Consider the following 17,363-nt stretch of genomic DNA (forward strand, 5'->3'; position numbering starts at 1 on the left):
GCTGGTTAGAATTATTTCCTATTGATTCTGCTGCTGTATAATTTTTGTAGAGCTGTTTAACCAAGGGAACTTAATACATAAAATTAGAGCTGGGCAGCGAGGGTTCTTCATGTACTGATGATCATTAGAAGACCACACCGTATTACTGACCATCTAAATATTGATTCTTCCTAACTTTGGAGGTTCTGTTGGCAAGAGGCAGAAAAGAGCAAGTGATGGATCCTGTGTATTTGGAAATATATTAATATCTGGAAAACATGAGACACAGAGAAAGTGGGGAGAGGGAGATGTCAGAAAGAAAACTAGAAAAAAGAGCATGAGAAAGAAAGGGAACAACAAGTCATTTCCACTCACTTCAGCTGAGTTCTGGCTACCACTTACCTTTGGTGCTATGTGAAATGATTTACCATGTGTTAGCAATTCCCTTGATAGAAAAAAAACCCAACCTTATTGGAAAATATATATGTACTAGCTAGGACGGCAATGATGGTCCAATTTCTAGGAAGAGGGAATGGGAAATCCTTGTTTCTTTTCCTCTACTTTCCTCTGCAGGAATAAAATTCCAAGAAGATATAAGTGACATTTTGTAGGGGGCTATTGTAAGGTAAAGGTGGCTCAGTGGCTAAGACACTGAGCCTGTTGATCAGAAAGGTCGGCAGTTCAGCGGTTCAAATTCCTAGCACCGTGTAATGGAGGGAGCTCCAGTTACTTGTCCCAGCTTCTGCCAACCTAGCAGTTCAAAAGCATGTAAAAATGCAAGAAGAAAAATGGGGACCATCTTTGGTGGGAAGGTAAAAGCTTTCCATAGGCCTTTGGTGTTGAGTTATGCCAGCAACATGACCATGGAGACATCTTCAAACAGCGCTGTCTCTTCAGCTTTGAAACAGAGATGAGCACCGCCCCTAGAGTCGGGAACGACTAGCACATATGTCCGAGGGGAGTCTTTACCTTTTATTGTAAGGTAAGTACTGGTTGAAATCAGGCATTCCTGGTTATAATCAAGCCATCCAAAGTAGTCCCACAGTGAGATGAGCATCAAATATATTTAACAAATAAATAAGCAGAAATAATTATCACTTCTTACAATGAAAAACTGAAAGATGAGAGCTCACATCTCTATCCACCTATAAGGTGGAAAGCAATACATGTTTGTGGGGATGTTTGTGCACCCATGTCCTTTCTGGCTGTATGCAACCCCTGAAAGATGATGAGTAAAACTATATCCATTATACTAGTGGTTCCCAAAGTGGGTGGTACCACCTTCTGGGGGGAGGTGGGATGACTTAGGGGGGGTGTTAAGAGGCAAGGGGGCAGCAGAGGGGCCCTAAGAGGTAAGGAGGGGCAGCAGGGGGATGCTAAGAGGCAAGGAGGGGCAGCAGGGGGGCACTAAGAGGCAAGGGAGGTAGCAGAGGAGTGCTGGAGGTGGCCTCCTCGCAGGACGCAATTCTGCCTGGGGCTCTGTTGGCTGCCAGTCAGCTGTGCACTTCCGGCAAGGGTGAAATTCAGCTGGTTCTGACTGGTTCTCCTGAATGGTAGGACAAATTATGGGCAGTTTGGAGAACTGGTAAAATGCACCACTGACTGGCTCCACCCTCACCTCCCGCCCCTCCCACTCACTGCTTTTTGTACCTCGCCTGCCTAGAGGCACAGGTGCTGCTGCTGCTGCTCCTTGATTCCTTTGTTTATCTCAACCACACAGCCCAGCAGACCTCTGCCCAGTGAGTCTTCCTTTGCTTCTATTCTAGCTACCTCCCCCACGCCCCAGCCAAGGTATCTATTCTTTTCCCAAGCTATTTCCTTCTGTCTGGGCTCTCCCTTACAGAGCTGAGCCTAGCATTCAGTTTAAAATCCAGGGCAGGGGAGGGGGGAGAACAGAACAGCCAGGAAGTTTTTCTTTTTTTTCTAAACTATTTCCCTCTGTCTGGGCTCTCCCTTGCAGAGCTGAGCCTAGCATTCAGTTTAAAATCTAGGGCGGGGGAGGGGGGGCAAGAGAGCAGCCAAGAGGAGAGGAAAAAGTTTTTTTTTCTTTTTTGCCAAGCTATTTCCTTTTTCACAAGGAGAGGAGGAGAAAGGGAGGGAGGGAGGCAGAGAGAGAGAAAGAGAAGGAGAGAGGAAAGGGAGGAAGTCAGAGAGAGAGGAAGAGAGGCAAGGAGAAAGAGGGAGAGAGAGAAGGGGAAGAGAGGGAGGAAGAGAGGTAAGAGAGAGACAACTGAACTTTATTTATGAAAAGGTGTTAATTATGTCAATGGAAGAGATAGGAAACTGCATTAATGATATATATGTCAATGCGTTGATTTGTACTAAAAATGTTTAGCTTAAAAAAGGAATCACAAATATGTAAGTTAAAAGAGTGGAAAATGTAATGTACGTGTGGATAACCCTTTGCATGAGTTGTATTGGGAAACCTTATTTAATTGGTCATCTCATCATGCTTCAGAATCCCAAAGTTGCTTTTTCAAGAGGCAACTGGACTTTCTGGTTTTTCTTTGAAGACACTTCTTGGATGAGAAGCAAAACATCTTCAAAGAAAAACCAGAAAGTCCAGTTGCCTGTTGAATAGGCACCTTTGGGACAACCATGACCTGAAAGTTAACTCTATTCAAGCACAATATAGGCCGTCGCGAGCTATACCAATTTCTGACCTTGTCTGAGCTAGAAGAGAAAGGTGGGATACAAGATGATGATCTTCAAGTTTTTTGTGACCATTTGGACATGCTGCATAAAGATATGTCTGAGTGATATCAGGATCTTCTTTTGATGGAAATTCCAGATTGGGTGATAAATCCATTTTCAGATACTGAGGAAGATGGGGTAATGGAGGAACAACTCATAGAGCTGCAAAATGACATTGAACTGAAGCCAAAGTTTAAGAAATCGTACAAAGAGTTTTGGTTACAGCAAGAAATTTTTGATTGCTATCCTGAACTATGGACTTTGGTTAAGAAGCTCCTTGTTGCATTTCCAACATCATATTTGGTGAAACATGGCTTCAGTGTGGTCATCCAACTTCTCTCTAAGAAAAGAAACCGACTCCAGATTACTGAACGTGGTGATTTAAGACTCCTGCTAAGTGACTTAAAACCAGACATAGGGAAACTGGTATCACTTCATCAAGCCCATCCATGACATTAAGAATTTACTGAACAGTGAAGTAGTTACTAAATTGCACTGAGTGTACTAAGTGACTAGTTACTAAGATTCTTGGTAAATGACTATCAGACTTTGAAAACCTGGATCATGTTCAACAATTTTATTGAATTAACATTAACTAAAAAGGTTTTAAAATTGGATTTTGAATAAATGTGCAATTAATTGTTACAGTTTTGAATTTTACTGTTACTATCTTCCTTCCATCGTGCAAACCGCCCAGCCACACCCACTGAAGGCACACCCACAGAACCGGTAGTAAAAAAATGAATTCTACCACTGGGGGACACTGAGGATCAGTTTGTAGCTCCAAGGGGGCGGTGGACTGAAAAAGTTTGGGAACCACTGCATTATACTATGACACTGCTATAATTTACAACTCATCTCTGGGAAAGGCCAAATTTCAACCTATGTTGTTCTATGAAATCCTTTCTGTGATCTTGGACCAATCACTATTTTTCAGCCTAAACTAACTCATTAGACTTTTATGAAGATGAGTTGGATAAAATTCATGAACATTTATTACAGGGATACTACAATTATCCGTTTACTGGGCAGATTCAAGTAAAGAATCTGTTTCCTCCAACTTCAGTACTGTGTAAAAGTATACACAAAGTCTTCAAATATAGAAACATTCCTCACAGAAGTCATTCTTTGATATGTGGTGAAACAATCAGAATTCCTGAAATACACGCAGCTCTGTAAGTCTAAATGTTGTATTAACCAAAACACAATGTAGAATGCTAATAGAGTGCCTCAGATATAGTACTTCATGTTGAAGTTCTCAGTTTCAGTGGCTCATAAAATTTATTTTTCTGGATATTACAATTTTGGAACAAGGATGGTTGTTGTTTGGGATAATGTGATATGAAATCCAATTCATCTGAAGGCTACTGGATCACGAAAGGTACCTTATAGAAATTTCCTACTGTTAACTATGATGACATTGTTAAATTAATTAGCCTAAAGGAATTTCATGAATAAGGAAATCTTTCATTGCTTTGTGTTCTTTCATTTCAGTTTCTCCAAAGATAAGTCATATCTCAAATGATATTGTGGCAAATGAAGGAAGCAACATCACATTGGCCTGCTTAGCTACAGGGAAACCTGATCCTTCCATCTCTTGGAGACATATTTCTCCATCAGGTACGCTTTAACAATTATTCTGATTCTAACAGCTTATTTTCGTTGTTCTCACTCTGTTGCATACAAGCCAGGAAAAAGAATCCATTTGCTCAGGAACCTAGAATAGTGTTTCTCTGAGAAATTTGGAAGCAATAAAAAAATCTCAAAACCTGTTTGAAAATCGGTAATTAAATCCCACTCAATGTGACACAATGGTGAATCTTTCTGATGAAAGTGTCAGTAATTTTTTTAAAAAAAATATTCATTGAAACTTTTTTAAAAACTTTAAGGTATTTGTTTATTCATCACTTGTTTTTATCTATAAATTAAACAATTTTCTGGCCAAAGTAGATGTATTATGTATAGAAAAATGAAAAAAAAAAACTGAGAAAATACTGCATTGGTTTTCAAATACAGTTTTCATACCAGCCATGATGCTAGCCCATTCTGCGGGCAGGATCTCTTCTTCACATATCTAGGAATAATGGAACAATCCAACTTGCACAATTAGCAGACAAAAATGAGTGACATATTGGTAGCATAGCATGAGACAGTCCACCTTTAGGTGAAGGCTGACTGATTAAGTTCTTAATAATAATAATAATAATAATTTTATTTGATTAGCCGCACCCCTCTCCCGAAGGACTCGGGGCGGCGTACAATCAAGCAGATAAAAATACACATAAGACAAACATATATACAAAAACAGAGACATATACATATGTGCATGGAGGAGGATGGACTTAAGTGAAAGACAGTTAAAAAACACAATTTAAAATCCCCTAATAAAATTACCAAATTAAAAACCCATCAGGAGCGTTACTAAGTTATGGTCGAGCCAGGCCAGCTATTTGGAAAAGGTGGGTCTTGAGCTTGACACGGAAGTAGCGGAGGTCAGTAGTAGTCCTAATATCCGGGGGGAGGTCATTCCACAGGGCTGGGCCCGCCACAGAGAAGGCTCTGCTCCTAGGCGCCGCCCCATGGCACTGTCTGGTAGACGGCACCTGGAGAAGTCCCTCTCTGTGCGAGCGGATGGGTCGTAGGGATGTATGGGGCAGAATACGATCCCGCAGGTAACTAGGTCCTGAGCCATGGAGCGCTTTAAAGATCGTAATCAAAACCTTGAAACGCAAGGTTCCTGGGTACCAAAGTTTAGATGACATCAAATACTGCCCCTCCGTCTGAATCATTCTAAAATGATTCTAAAAAAGCAATTATTTCCAGTGGCTGGAGGTGGCACTGTCAATCAGTGTAGGTTAGGGGCCTCCTTTACCCTTCAACCAGCACTGAGACAAGAACTTTGCCCAGTTGTCTAAGTTTGGCCTTCCCTTGATGGAAGCAGCAGGGCAAGAAATTGTAGTCCTCTTATTTGATTTATAGAATGATTTTTTCCCTCTGATAGGATATGAATGTTATACATCGTATTGAAATATGAATAGCTCTTTTGCATTTACTGTAACAATGGAAAGGAAGTTAAGGAGATTCAATTAAGCAACCTTGGAAAGAGCTAGAAAGTGTCCATCCAGTATCATTACCTCTTTACTTAGTACTGTATACCTCCTCAAACCACTTGGATGCCGAAGCTCTTTTAATTTTTTAAATACACAGATTTGTTAAATATATATGGTATGAGGATTTTGTCATTATAATCATAAGCTCTGCTTTCTCCCACCCGCCTTGAGTAAAAGAGAACTGTAAAATCTACTAGGTAGCATCAAATAATGTCTCTATCATTGTCTACTGTAATGACTGTCCGGAATTTTGCACTCCAAGTATGATGCCTACCTTTCGATGGTATTTATTTAGCGAATGCATAGGCGCACACATATACATACAGTATACATATACAGTATGTCTATGACAATTCTCCACAACCAACTCACCATGGCCAATTCGCCACAGCCAACTCGCCACAGCCAAGGCGTTGCAAGACAACTTACTGCGAAACAAGGGTTACACTAAGATCAAAGAAATGGTGGACTAGTATCATTAAAGAAGGGATGAAAAAGGAGGGACAGAATGAAATGTGAATGACAAAAATTAAAATATTTTTAAATTTATTTTAAACAATTAAATAGAATTATTGAATTGTCTCTCGGTGAGTTGGCTGTGGTGAGTTGACCGTAGCGAGTTGACTGTGGCAAATTTGTCCCGTTACAGCTACAGCTACGGACATAGACACAGACACACATAGGCATGCACATGCAGAGACACATATACACAGAGAGAAAGACGAAACTACATGTTACAGATCTGCAAGTCATTGGCAGAGCTTGTAGTCGCCCTATGTTCAATAAACACGCAAGGAAGATGATACTGTAAAATGAGTGCTATTTTTAATCTCATCTTGTAACTGGGAGTTAATAGGGCTTTGGAGAATGGGAGAACAGCGGTTATCTTTTACTATTCACTATTCTACAGGTTTTGACATACAAATGATTGGCCTAAAGTGATGAAGCAAATAAAAGGAGAGTCCCCATTTCAATATAGCTGGCTTCTGAACAATGATGGCCTTTCTGAAAATAATACTGTGGTTGCCCACTTTTTCTTACAACAGATATACAGTTAGTCCTCAACCTATGACCATTCATTGAGCCATCATTCGAAGTTGCAGCAGAACTGAAACAAGTGACTTGCCGTTTTCACATATGCAATTGTTTTAACATCCCCAATTGTTATCTGATCAAAATTTGGCTCTTGACAACTGGCATGTATTTATGATGGTTGCACTGTGCTATTGTTGTGTGATCACCATTTGTAACCTTCTCAGCTGACCTCTGACAAGCAAAGTCAATGAGGGAAGCTAGATTCGCCTAATGACTGCATGGTTCATTTAATAACTGCAGTGATTTGCTTTGCCACTGTGGGAAAAAGGTTGCAAAATGGGAAAAACTCACTTAACTACTGCCTTGCTTAGGAACAGAATTTTTGGGCTCAATTGTGATCATAAGTCGAGGACTATCTTAAATGGCTCATAACAATTTTGCCATTTTGCCAATTGCCATGAAAAGTAACTCTGTTTTGGTTCTATCCTTACTTCTCTATTTCAGTCCTGTGCTTCCCTATCAGAATTAGAGCTAGATTTATCACCCTGGAAAGGGTCTAATGTGATTTAAGGCAACATCTGTTGGGTCAGGATAAAATTCTGTAAAATCCAGGTTTCTGTGTAACTCTGGAAGAAAATGGGATATCATTCTCTTTCCATTTTTTAATTCCAACAGCTGGATGATAAGATTCTAGAGATAATAGACACCCATCAAGACCAGTAGCCATCGAAAATCTAACCTTTATTTATTTTTTATTATCTCAACATAATAGGTCTTTCAAAATGATTCAAAATACATGTTTTAGTCCTTGCTTAAATATGGGTTTTTTTTACTGTTCACTGAACCCAATTTTTTCAAGTTACAATAGGAGCCAGAAAAAAAAGTGCTAGAAAGATTCTAATGCTTTAAAGCAGAGATGGGGAAACTATGGGCCCTTTATGACTTGTGGATTTCAAATCCCAGCATGGCTAGCTCAGGCATTCTGGGAGTTTAAGTCCACAAGCCATAAAAGGGGCATAGTTCCTCAACCCTGCTTTAAAGAATCAACTTTAAAAGTAGCATCGCCTCTTTTTTCTGATCTATGCACAAACCTTTAAAAAAAGCAGTATCCTTCAATAAATAGCAGGAGTTGCTTTCAGTGAATAGCAGGAGATGCAATTTGCAATGTTTCTTCCAAAACATTGTTTTTTAATCACTCATCATTCTACTGAATAAAACTAAATCTGATTCCAACCCTCTGGCTTTTCCTCATGATCTAACCCAATATGTTTGAGACTTATTTCTTCAAAATACTCCACCAACTGAAACAAAGGTTTTTCTGTGTGGAAGGCATTAAAAGAAATATAAGCCCCTCAAGATGAGCAGATGGAAAATATTGGTTTTGCCTAGGATTTCATCTCTCGTTTCTGTTTTGCCCTTGTTACAGTTACCTCTCCATCTCATTTTGGGGTAAATTAATAACAAAGAGCCACAAATGATTGTTGTACAGCAATAAAATAAAATAACTCAATATAATTTACCCCAGTTCATTTGGATCTTATTTAGTTTGACAAATATTTTGATATATTCTATGAATGTCATGTGGATATTAGTGGTGGAGTCACATCCTGGTAGGATTGAAAGTAATGCTAATCAGCACTTTACTTTGCAAAGAGGGGCTTGAAAGAATTACTAATAGTGACCTTTCAAAGAGCAACAATTAAACCTTTTTAAGTGACCTCCAACTGAGTAGAAAAATCAGTTACATCATAAAGGTAGTCTTTAGCTAAATGTCAAACAAAATTGTGTTGGGAACCTTGGGCAGTCTTCAAAGTGGGAGCTTAGGACAGGAGTTCACCTAATGGTGTTGTCTGTTAAAATGACATTAATGGAACCCTACTGCCATCTTGCAAATCCAGCATAAAAGCAGGGATTTCCCCAGCAACTGGCTCTTTGATGAGACTAACACAGTCTTCAAGATTTCTTCAAGCTATAAGTCAATTAAACTCCCATCAAATCCGTAACATGTTTTTGTTTTTTGCAATGAGTCAACAGATAAATTTGGAAAATATGAGTTAAAAAGTTGTAAATGAAAGGGATGCAAAACCAATAAAAATAAAGCCAGAGATGTTATTCTACCAGCTTGGACCAGTTTGCCTGAGCCGATAGCGGAAATTACGCATGGCCCCCACCAACCCGTTCTGGCATCTCATTTAGGCCCCCTTTTTTTTTGCCAAAAGCGCATGCACGGAAAGTGTGTGCATGCCCAGAAGTCACATTTGCAAACCAGTAGGAAGGTAAGTCAATACCATTCCTGAATAAAGCACTTGTACAAATATTACAGAAAAGAAAGTGATTGCCTTCCACTTTGAAATGATAACTCCAGGCACGAAATTAAAGGTTTAAAAGGAATGGGAATGTTATGCCATGGTGTAATTGATAGAACTACAAGAAAATAAAACATATTGGGAGTCTAAATGTGAACCTGGCCATTCATAAAATGTAATCTGGTTACCAAGTGCAGGTATCAGTTACTCGAAGCCTTTTTATCTACAGTATGTACAGTATAACCAGTGGCAAATGGACTGACATCTAAAGCACTTTTCACTCACGGGGGCCAAATAAACATTCTCAACAGGATGAGCAACAACTTCCTGTTGATAATCCAAAGTGGGCCTTCAGATCAAGGTTATCTGATTTAAGGCTTTATATAATGAGTATTGTGGTTGCTAACATCCTCATTTTTGCAGCTGGACAACTGTCCAATCTTAATGGAGATTGCAGTCAGTTGGAATTGACAAACAATTGCCTCTTTTTTACCTGGAAACAAGGCTTTCATGTAATTCATTATTGCGGGGTATAGCTTGGGAAGCTTCTCCAAGTAGAAAAACTCTGCACGTTAAAACTCAAATCAACAATAAGAATAGCTTCAGCTCCTTAATCTGTTTAATTTTTTTAAAATTAAATTTCATTCAGGAGCTCAAGATGGTATTCAGATCAGTTTTTCTGCTAATATTTCCTCACAACAAGAGCCCTTTGAAGTTGGTTGGTCTGAGAGGGAATGATTTGCAAAAAAAAAACCCAAAAACTATCATATGAACTATTTCATCATGGCAGATAACGGACAGTAGTGGCATGTGTTTTAGGACTATGTCTCACAAACACACACAAGCATATACATTCATATGAGCATTGGAACACTATCAGTACAAAACCATACATAAAATGGAACAAAATTATTACAATTTTCACATGGACTTAGCATCACTTCCATAGGTAAATGCCAAGATGACCAAACTAGGACATATCTTCTGAATTTTTAGTGGTATCAATTTTGTCAGAGACTCTGACCTCAACTTGACAGAAGTTATTCCAACACTCCATTGTGGTGGTAAGTTGAGGCCTACCTGTGACTCCTATAGCTAAGTGGAAAATAAAGCATCTACAGATTTATTTATTTTTAATCAAAGGTACAATTAAAAAAAATAAGTTTTAAAGGCATCAGGATTTATTCCAAATGGTCAGTGAGCTAACAAAGTAATGGGAATACGTGTAGCAAAAAGAAATTTCCTAGCTTGAAAAAAAAGTAGACACAAAAACACTTTGAGAATGGTGTGGAAAATCAAAGGCCTTTTTGGAGCAGACTGCTGTGATCACTGCCTCCTGAATGTCTGAGGTAACATATAAATATATTTAGCACATTATATATCTGACTGGCATTTCTCCAAAAATGTTCTACCAGGTCAAATAGGTGAAATAAAATTGGGACAAGCAATTTTATGTTTTTGTCCTCTGTACTCTAGACTAACAATGTCCACAATAATCCAGTCTCACTGCTCATTCAGGCAAATAGTTTGAATAGAATGGTAAACTATATTCTTTTAGAAAGCTAATACCACTGAAAAAATCTAAATGCTGGGTATAAACATGAGGTTTGCTAATGTAATGCCAAAATCAAGATTTGGTTTTGTGTGTATCAGTAGAGAATATAAATACTTCAGTGGCCTTGTGAAATAAGCAGAAAGTAGATCAATCATCGAGTTCTCCCCAGATTTGAAGGGGTGATGGCAAGAAAGCAGGTGATATATATTCCATGCTGCTAAGCAAGATGTTGGCTAGCTACCATCCTGGCAGTGTCTTTCTATGAACATTTCCTCAGATGTTCTCTCAGTACTTACAACTATTGAAGAGATGTATTAACAAATGACAACACTTCTGCCTTAGCACACAAAGGAAAATATTGCAATATCAAGGATATAAACCATTTCACCATTTTGTCAGATGGTTAGATAGATAAAGCAGATATTCTTGCCTGGTGAGAAGACTCATGGATACCATGAATAGAGGACATGGAAAAGAAGGCCTAGGTATATTTGGTGGACCCAATAATCGACACCTTGCACAGCTGGAAATGCAAATGGATGACAATATAGAACTTAGTCACATTTGTCAAGCTAAACATTTAATTAAACATTGAAAGGGAAATCCACAATGCAATAACACTTTTACTCTGTCTTTCCTACTGATTTCCCCTCCGTAGCATTTTTCCATCGTGTTTCTTGCCATTTTGGACAGGAAAACAAAGTTTGTGGGACTAAAAAAAACTCCTTTCAATCAATCAATTCCAACTTTGCGAGATCTCTTCCCCCTCCCCAAGTTGTAATTGATTGAAGTTTTTTTTTAGTCCCACAAACTTTGTTTCTCTGCACACGATGGCAAGAAACGCGATGGAGCTGGAAATCAGGTAGGCAAAGAAATGTTTGGGAGAAGCAAGGACCTGGGCGATGGTGGGTGGGGCAACCTCGATGCCCTAGCACTGAAATGGAGAAAAGGGCAACAGCAGCCACGTTGAGTGAAAGAAGCCTCTTTTCTTCTTTCCTTACTGCTTGTCTTTCCCCCCTGCTGGCAGCTCTCCTCATTTCCCTGTGGATTCAAGCGATCGGGCAGGATCCTTTTTAGTAGCAGGGGGGAGGGGGGAACAGAGCAGCCAGCACGGGGAAAGACAAGCGGCAAGAAAAGAGGCTTCTTTCACTCGTGCTGGCAGCTGTCTCCCTGTGGATTCAAGCGATCGGGCAGGATCCTTTTTAGTAGCAGGGGGGAGGGGGGAACACAGCAGGCAGCACGGGGGAAAGAAGCCTCTTTCCTTGCCGCTTGTCTTTCCCCGTTCTGGCAGCTCTCTCAGCGATCGGGCAGGATCCTTTTTAGTAGCAGGGGGGAGGGGGGAACACAGCAGGCAGCACGGGGGAAAGAAGCCTCTTTCCTTGCCGCTTGTCTCCCCCGTGCTGGCAGCTCTCTCAGCGATCGGGCAGGATCCTTTTTAGTAGCAGGGGGGAGGGGGGAACACAGCAGGCAGCAGGAGTGAAAGAAGCCTCTTTCCTTGCCGCTTGTCTCCCCCGTGCTGGCAGCTCTCTCAGCGATCGGGCAGGATCCTTTTAGTAGCAGGGGGGAGGGGGGAACACAGCAGGCAGCAGGAGTGAAAGAAGCCTCTTTCCTTGCCGCTTGTCTCCCCCATGCTGGCAGCTCTCTCAGCGATCAGGCAGGATCCTTTTTAGTAGCAGGGGAGGGGGGAACACAGCAGGCAGCAGGAGTGAAAGAAGCCTCTTTCCTTGCCGCTTGTCTCCCCCGTGCTAGCAGCTCTCTCAGCGATCGGGCAGGATCCTTTTTAGTAGCAGGGGGGAGGGGGGAACACAGCAGGCAGCAGGAGTGAAAGAAGCCTCTTTCCTTGCCGCTTGTCTCCCCCGTGCTGGCAGCTCTCTCAGCGATCGGGCAGGATCCTTTTAGTAGCAGGGGGGAGGGGGGAACACAGCAGGCAGCAGGAGTGAAAGAAGCCTCTTTCCTTGCCGCTTGTCTCCCCCATGCTGGCAGCTCTCTCAGCGATCAGGCAGGATCCTTTTTAGTAGCAGGGGAGGGGGGAACACAGCAGGCAGCAGGAGTGAAAGAAGCCTCTTTCCTTGCCGCTTGTCTCCCCCGTGCTAGCAGCTCTCTCAGCGATCGGGCAGGATCCTTTTTAGTAGCAGGGGGGAGGGGGGAACACAGCAGGCAGCAGGAGTGAAAGAAGCCTCTTTCCTTGCCGCTTGTCTTTCCCCGTTCCGGCAGCTCTCTTTGCATTGGGCTGTTTTTCGCCCTTTGGAGGCTTCAGGGAATCCTCCGGAGATTAAAAAAAACTATCGAAAATCAGCTGGCCAGCGGGTGCATGCGCACTGGAGCTGACAGGGCAATGTCTCGCGTGCCCTCAGAATGGCTCCGCGTGCCGCCTGTGGCACGCGTGCCATAGGTTCGCCATCACGGTCTTAATATGTTCTCTTAACATGTCTGTGGTATGGGTGAATATTGTGGAATAATTGGAAGCAGAAGAGTTTCAAAAAATTCTGGATATGCATTCAGCACTTAAAAGATTGTCTCATAAATGCTCCTGCTAAATCTCTATGAATTGTTGTGGCAAGGCAGTCTATTGCCATGGACAACGAAATACTCTTTTGTCATCTGAATATATTGGCAACATTCAGAGCAACTCCTTTCAAACTAATTTCTTGATCTATTCCCAGTGATTAAGCAAAACTATAAACTAAATACCTTCCATTCTTATTACTCCCAGATATCTACCACATAGCTCTGCTAAGCTCTTCGTATGAGCTTGCAGTTTAGACAGTATGATGAGTCTCAATCTCCAAAGAATACAATAACTGTAAAATGTAAATATAAATTTGACACAAAATACACAAAGTGAGATATATATTTTTTCTGGGTATTCCAACCTTTCCAGTTTGATGGGTCTTTTGTTTCTCATTGAACCTGTACCACCTGTAATGGGAAGATTCAATCTCTGGGGGAGGAAGGAAGCATATCAAACAAATATTTCAATGAGATTGCAGTCCAGCTGCCACAGCTAACCACAATTCTGAATAACAATATAGAGGTCTGTCTGACATACTTTATTGGTTATTGTGTTTACAATTCAGGTTTTATTCTAACTCAGATCATCTTTTCTCTACTAGAAATATATTGTATTTTTGTTGGCTTTAGTTTAGCATCTTTAAAATGCTGCTCATATAGATGTGCTATTGTAATTGATAGGGTAAAACCAGCATCCAGTTGTATTGACATGATTTTGTCAATGAGCCATATTGGTTTCCTCTTACATTTATGCTGCAGATTTCCAGGTGAAATATCACTGTTTGCCTATCAAATCTTTCATCAATATAATATGCAGTATTGCTACAGTTATTTTAAAATAGTGACTGGTTGCTTATCTAGAGCAAATGGTTTTTAGAGAGGCTCCCTGAATATGTTCCATAAAGTGTATTTTCTGCAGGCATCTTTTTAAATCTACATTAAATCTACAAAATCATATAAATTTGGTGTGTGCAAACAAGCATGGCACAGTTCATTTTGACTTGTAACTTTTTGTGCTATTGCAAGCTTATTCACATTTGCTTCCACTCCAGATTACAGCTGTATGCTACCTTTAGCAACCACACCCACGGAGGGCAGGCTTTTCAGATTCACTTTTTCCCTCTGTTAAAAGAGTTTGTTGATGTTGTTTTCATCTCACGAAATAGCTGATCTCTCAGTGCATCATTTAATATTTTATCAGATTTGTGATCCTTTGTTGTATTCAATGGTCAAAGTTCAGATAGCTTACTAAGTTCAGCTGAATATGTAATTTTCTCTTTCCAATTTCATTATTGGAAACTTAAATTTTCTGCAGTCAGTTTTATCACCACCTGGAAGTTTTTTGGGGGTCACAAACCTAATACCATAAATTGTATGTTTTGCCTTCTATAAAACAGGCATCTTTTTCAACATTTCATTTACCTCAATTGTTCATGTTTCTCTGCATATAATGTTAACGCTCTTTGACAGATCAAACAGATTTTCAGCTGCTTGCTGAAACTTTTTGAAGAACTAACCATAATAAGTCTGCAAGAATGACAACATTTACAAGCAGTCACAGTAGTAGATTAATGTATGCACAATTAATTCATGATAAAAATAACCCAGTACATGACAATTTCTGCAGTTCTCGTGTGTTCCAGATATTTGTTGGACATTTACTGATCAAATTAGGCTAAGGCAATATATATAGCAAGATTAAGAACGTTTTCAGATTTATTAGTGAGGGATGAAATAATTTTGAGTAGAAATTATGTACATAGCTCCAGGTTTTTTTTAATCTTGTTAGTTGGCAGAGGTTGATTGCACTTTTTTTAGAAAAAACCTGATAGTCTAATATGAATGAAAATAAACTATAAAGTTATTTTAACTTAGTACATAAATTAGAGCATTCAGCTTTAATGATACTTGTTTAACTTGCAGTCATTATGTAAATTCTGTATTATAAATATTCATTATCCAAAGCTATTATGTAAATCCACCAAATCTACACATTTAGTATAACACTAGGAGGAACATGGAGCTGAAGCTTGTAATCTGGAAATCTTATATTCTTGAAATGTCATTTGAATAAATTGCAGGTATTAGTTATTTTGTTCTGACATTTAAGTACAAAGTGCAACATCAATAGCTGAAGAATGAAACTGGAATCTTTAAGAAATGGGTTGTCTGAGGCATAATTATGATTCTTAATACTAGTATGAGCAGTGTTCTTATTGTTTTAGATCTACATGTGAGCATGTAGCTAGAAATTCAGATTGTGGCAACACAATCCAATCTTTTTGAAGTTTCCAAGAAGTATTACATTACACTTTATTTTAGAATTGGTTTACTTCTTCACATCATTTCACAGATTATTTTGTACGATGGTTTATAACTTCGTGATGTGGCATGGAAAACCAGCCATTATTTGGTTCTTATCTTTATGCAGCTACTAGCTATCCTCTACATTGTGTTGAAATATTAATCAAGTTGAGGGCTAGATATTGTAGTATTTTGATTTGGCACAAATGGTTGAAAGGATTGCATGGACATATGCTGAGGATATGTTAAGTTGTTGCTCTGAAGCAATGTTAGTTTATAAATAAATCCAGATACTTGCTTAACCACCAGGCTATTTTTGTAAATTCTACTCTATTGTCAAAGTGAATGAATCACTTAATCTGACATGTATTCAAAGAAACCCTTTTTGTCTTCATTCTGATTTCTTCATTAGTCAGAAATTTTAAAGCTGAATTTACTTTTATAATATGCAATTTTTACTATTTTTATTGTCTAAGCAAAGTTTTAATAAATGCATAGGACTAGTTTAAGGATATAATTAAAAAGCTCCACTTTGCATTTTAGTAAATACTGCTCATTTTAAAAAATATTCTTCATTCTATGCCCTAGTAATATAAAACAATTAATTCAATGAATAAGCCATAATTCATCAGAATAAGCATAAGTCAGTAAGTAAGAGTAAGTGAGAAGCATAATCTTTTATATCTTTGATAGCATATGTTTATTGAGGCATGGGATATTCATTAATAAATTTCAGATATCAGAAAATATTGTTGTAAAAACACACTCAATCAAAAATACCACATGATAATGAATGGACCACAGCCAGGAAGTTTGAGTATATTACTGATAAAGTTCATTGATCTAATTGTGGTACAGATTTTCTGCATGTTTTTCATTGGAGCCACTTCAGAAACTTGGGGTCTTTCAATAGCAACAGCAATTAGACATATACCACTTTACAGTGCTTTTACAGTCCACTCTAAGCAATTTACATAGACATCATATTTCCCCCAATAATCTGGATCCTCATTTTACTCACCTTGGAAGGCTGGAATGCTAAATCAACCTTGAGCCTGGTGAGATTTGATCTGCCAAATTACAGGCAGTTAGCAGTCAGCAGAAGTAGCCTGCAGTACTGCAATCTAACCACTGCGCCACAGTGACTCTTATATTTTATATTCCAAACTATGCCTTCCCTTTGAAATAATGATATTATAACTAATCCAGAGTTATGTTTGGCCTTACATCTGCATAACATTCTGGATAATCAGTTGAAAGCTGCACGATAATAGACAAATTCCTTAGCAATATAAGGGCAACTAAAATTATTATGGGGGAAAGTAAAAGATCCTTCTCTTTCCCATTTGTCTCTCCTTTCATGATCCACCCATCACGCAACTGTTATTTTATTTCTGAAATATAACCACTATAATATGTTCATGAGAAGCATAATACAGTTCATCCTAAACAAGCCAGGCCATCCTAAATTTCTACTATTTTATAGTCATAGATCAACCTGGCATTTTCATACAAAATATACTGTGGTGCTGAAATCTGCAAAAAAATAAGTTATCTTTAAAAATTATAATTGTGCTTATAACTGATGTCAAGATTGGGAACCACTTTTGATCTTTCTTTGTATCTTTTTCTATTTCTTTTGTTTTTTTTATTTTCTTCCTTTCTCTTTTTAAATCTCTTTTAGTTTGCATTAATTCTTATTGTTAAAATTTCAGTAAAAATTACATATTAAAAAAAAGAAACAAGACTAATCAATGAGGCATGTCCTATTGGCTGTTACTGTCAGAGTTAGTTGCAAAAATCAAATCCAGAAAGCCCACACAGATAACTAATTCAGCAGGATTCATTAACTTCTTTATAAACTTAATA

At 39.0% G+C, this 17,363-nt stretch overlaps 1 protein-coding gene across 2 annotated transcripts in view; it reads left to right on the plus strand.

Moving 5' to 3' along the window:
* Positions 1–17,363, plus strand: part of NEGR1 (neuronal growth regulator 1) — a 550,020-nt gene that overhangs the window by 357,504 nt on the left and 175,153 nt on the right. For both annotated transcript variants that reach the window (XM_081946106.1, XM_081946107.1), the window contains exon 3: positions 4,168–4,293. In XM_081946106.1, the coding sequence (XP_081802232.1) occupies positions 4,168–4,293 (126 nt within the window). The remainder of the gene's footprint in view (positions 1–4,167; positions 4,294–17,363) is intronic.

This window comes from Natrix helvetica, assembly GCF_964273705.1.
Source record: "Natrix helvetica genome assembly, chromosome: 3".
In the NCBI taxonomy this organism is placed as follows: Eukaryota; Metazoa; Chordata; class Lepidosauria; order Squamata; family Natricidae; genus Natrix; species Natrix helvetica.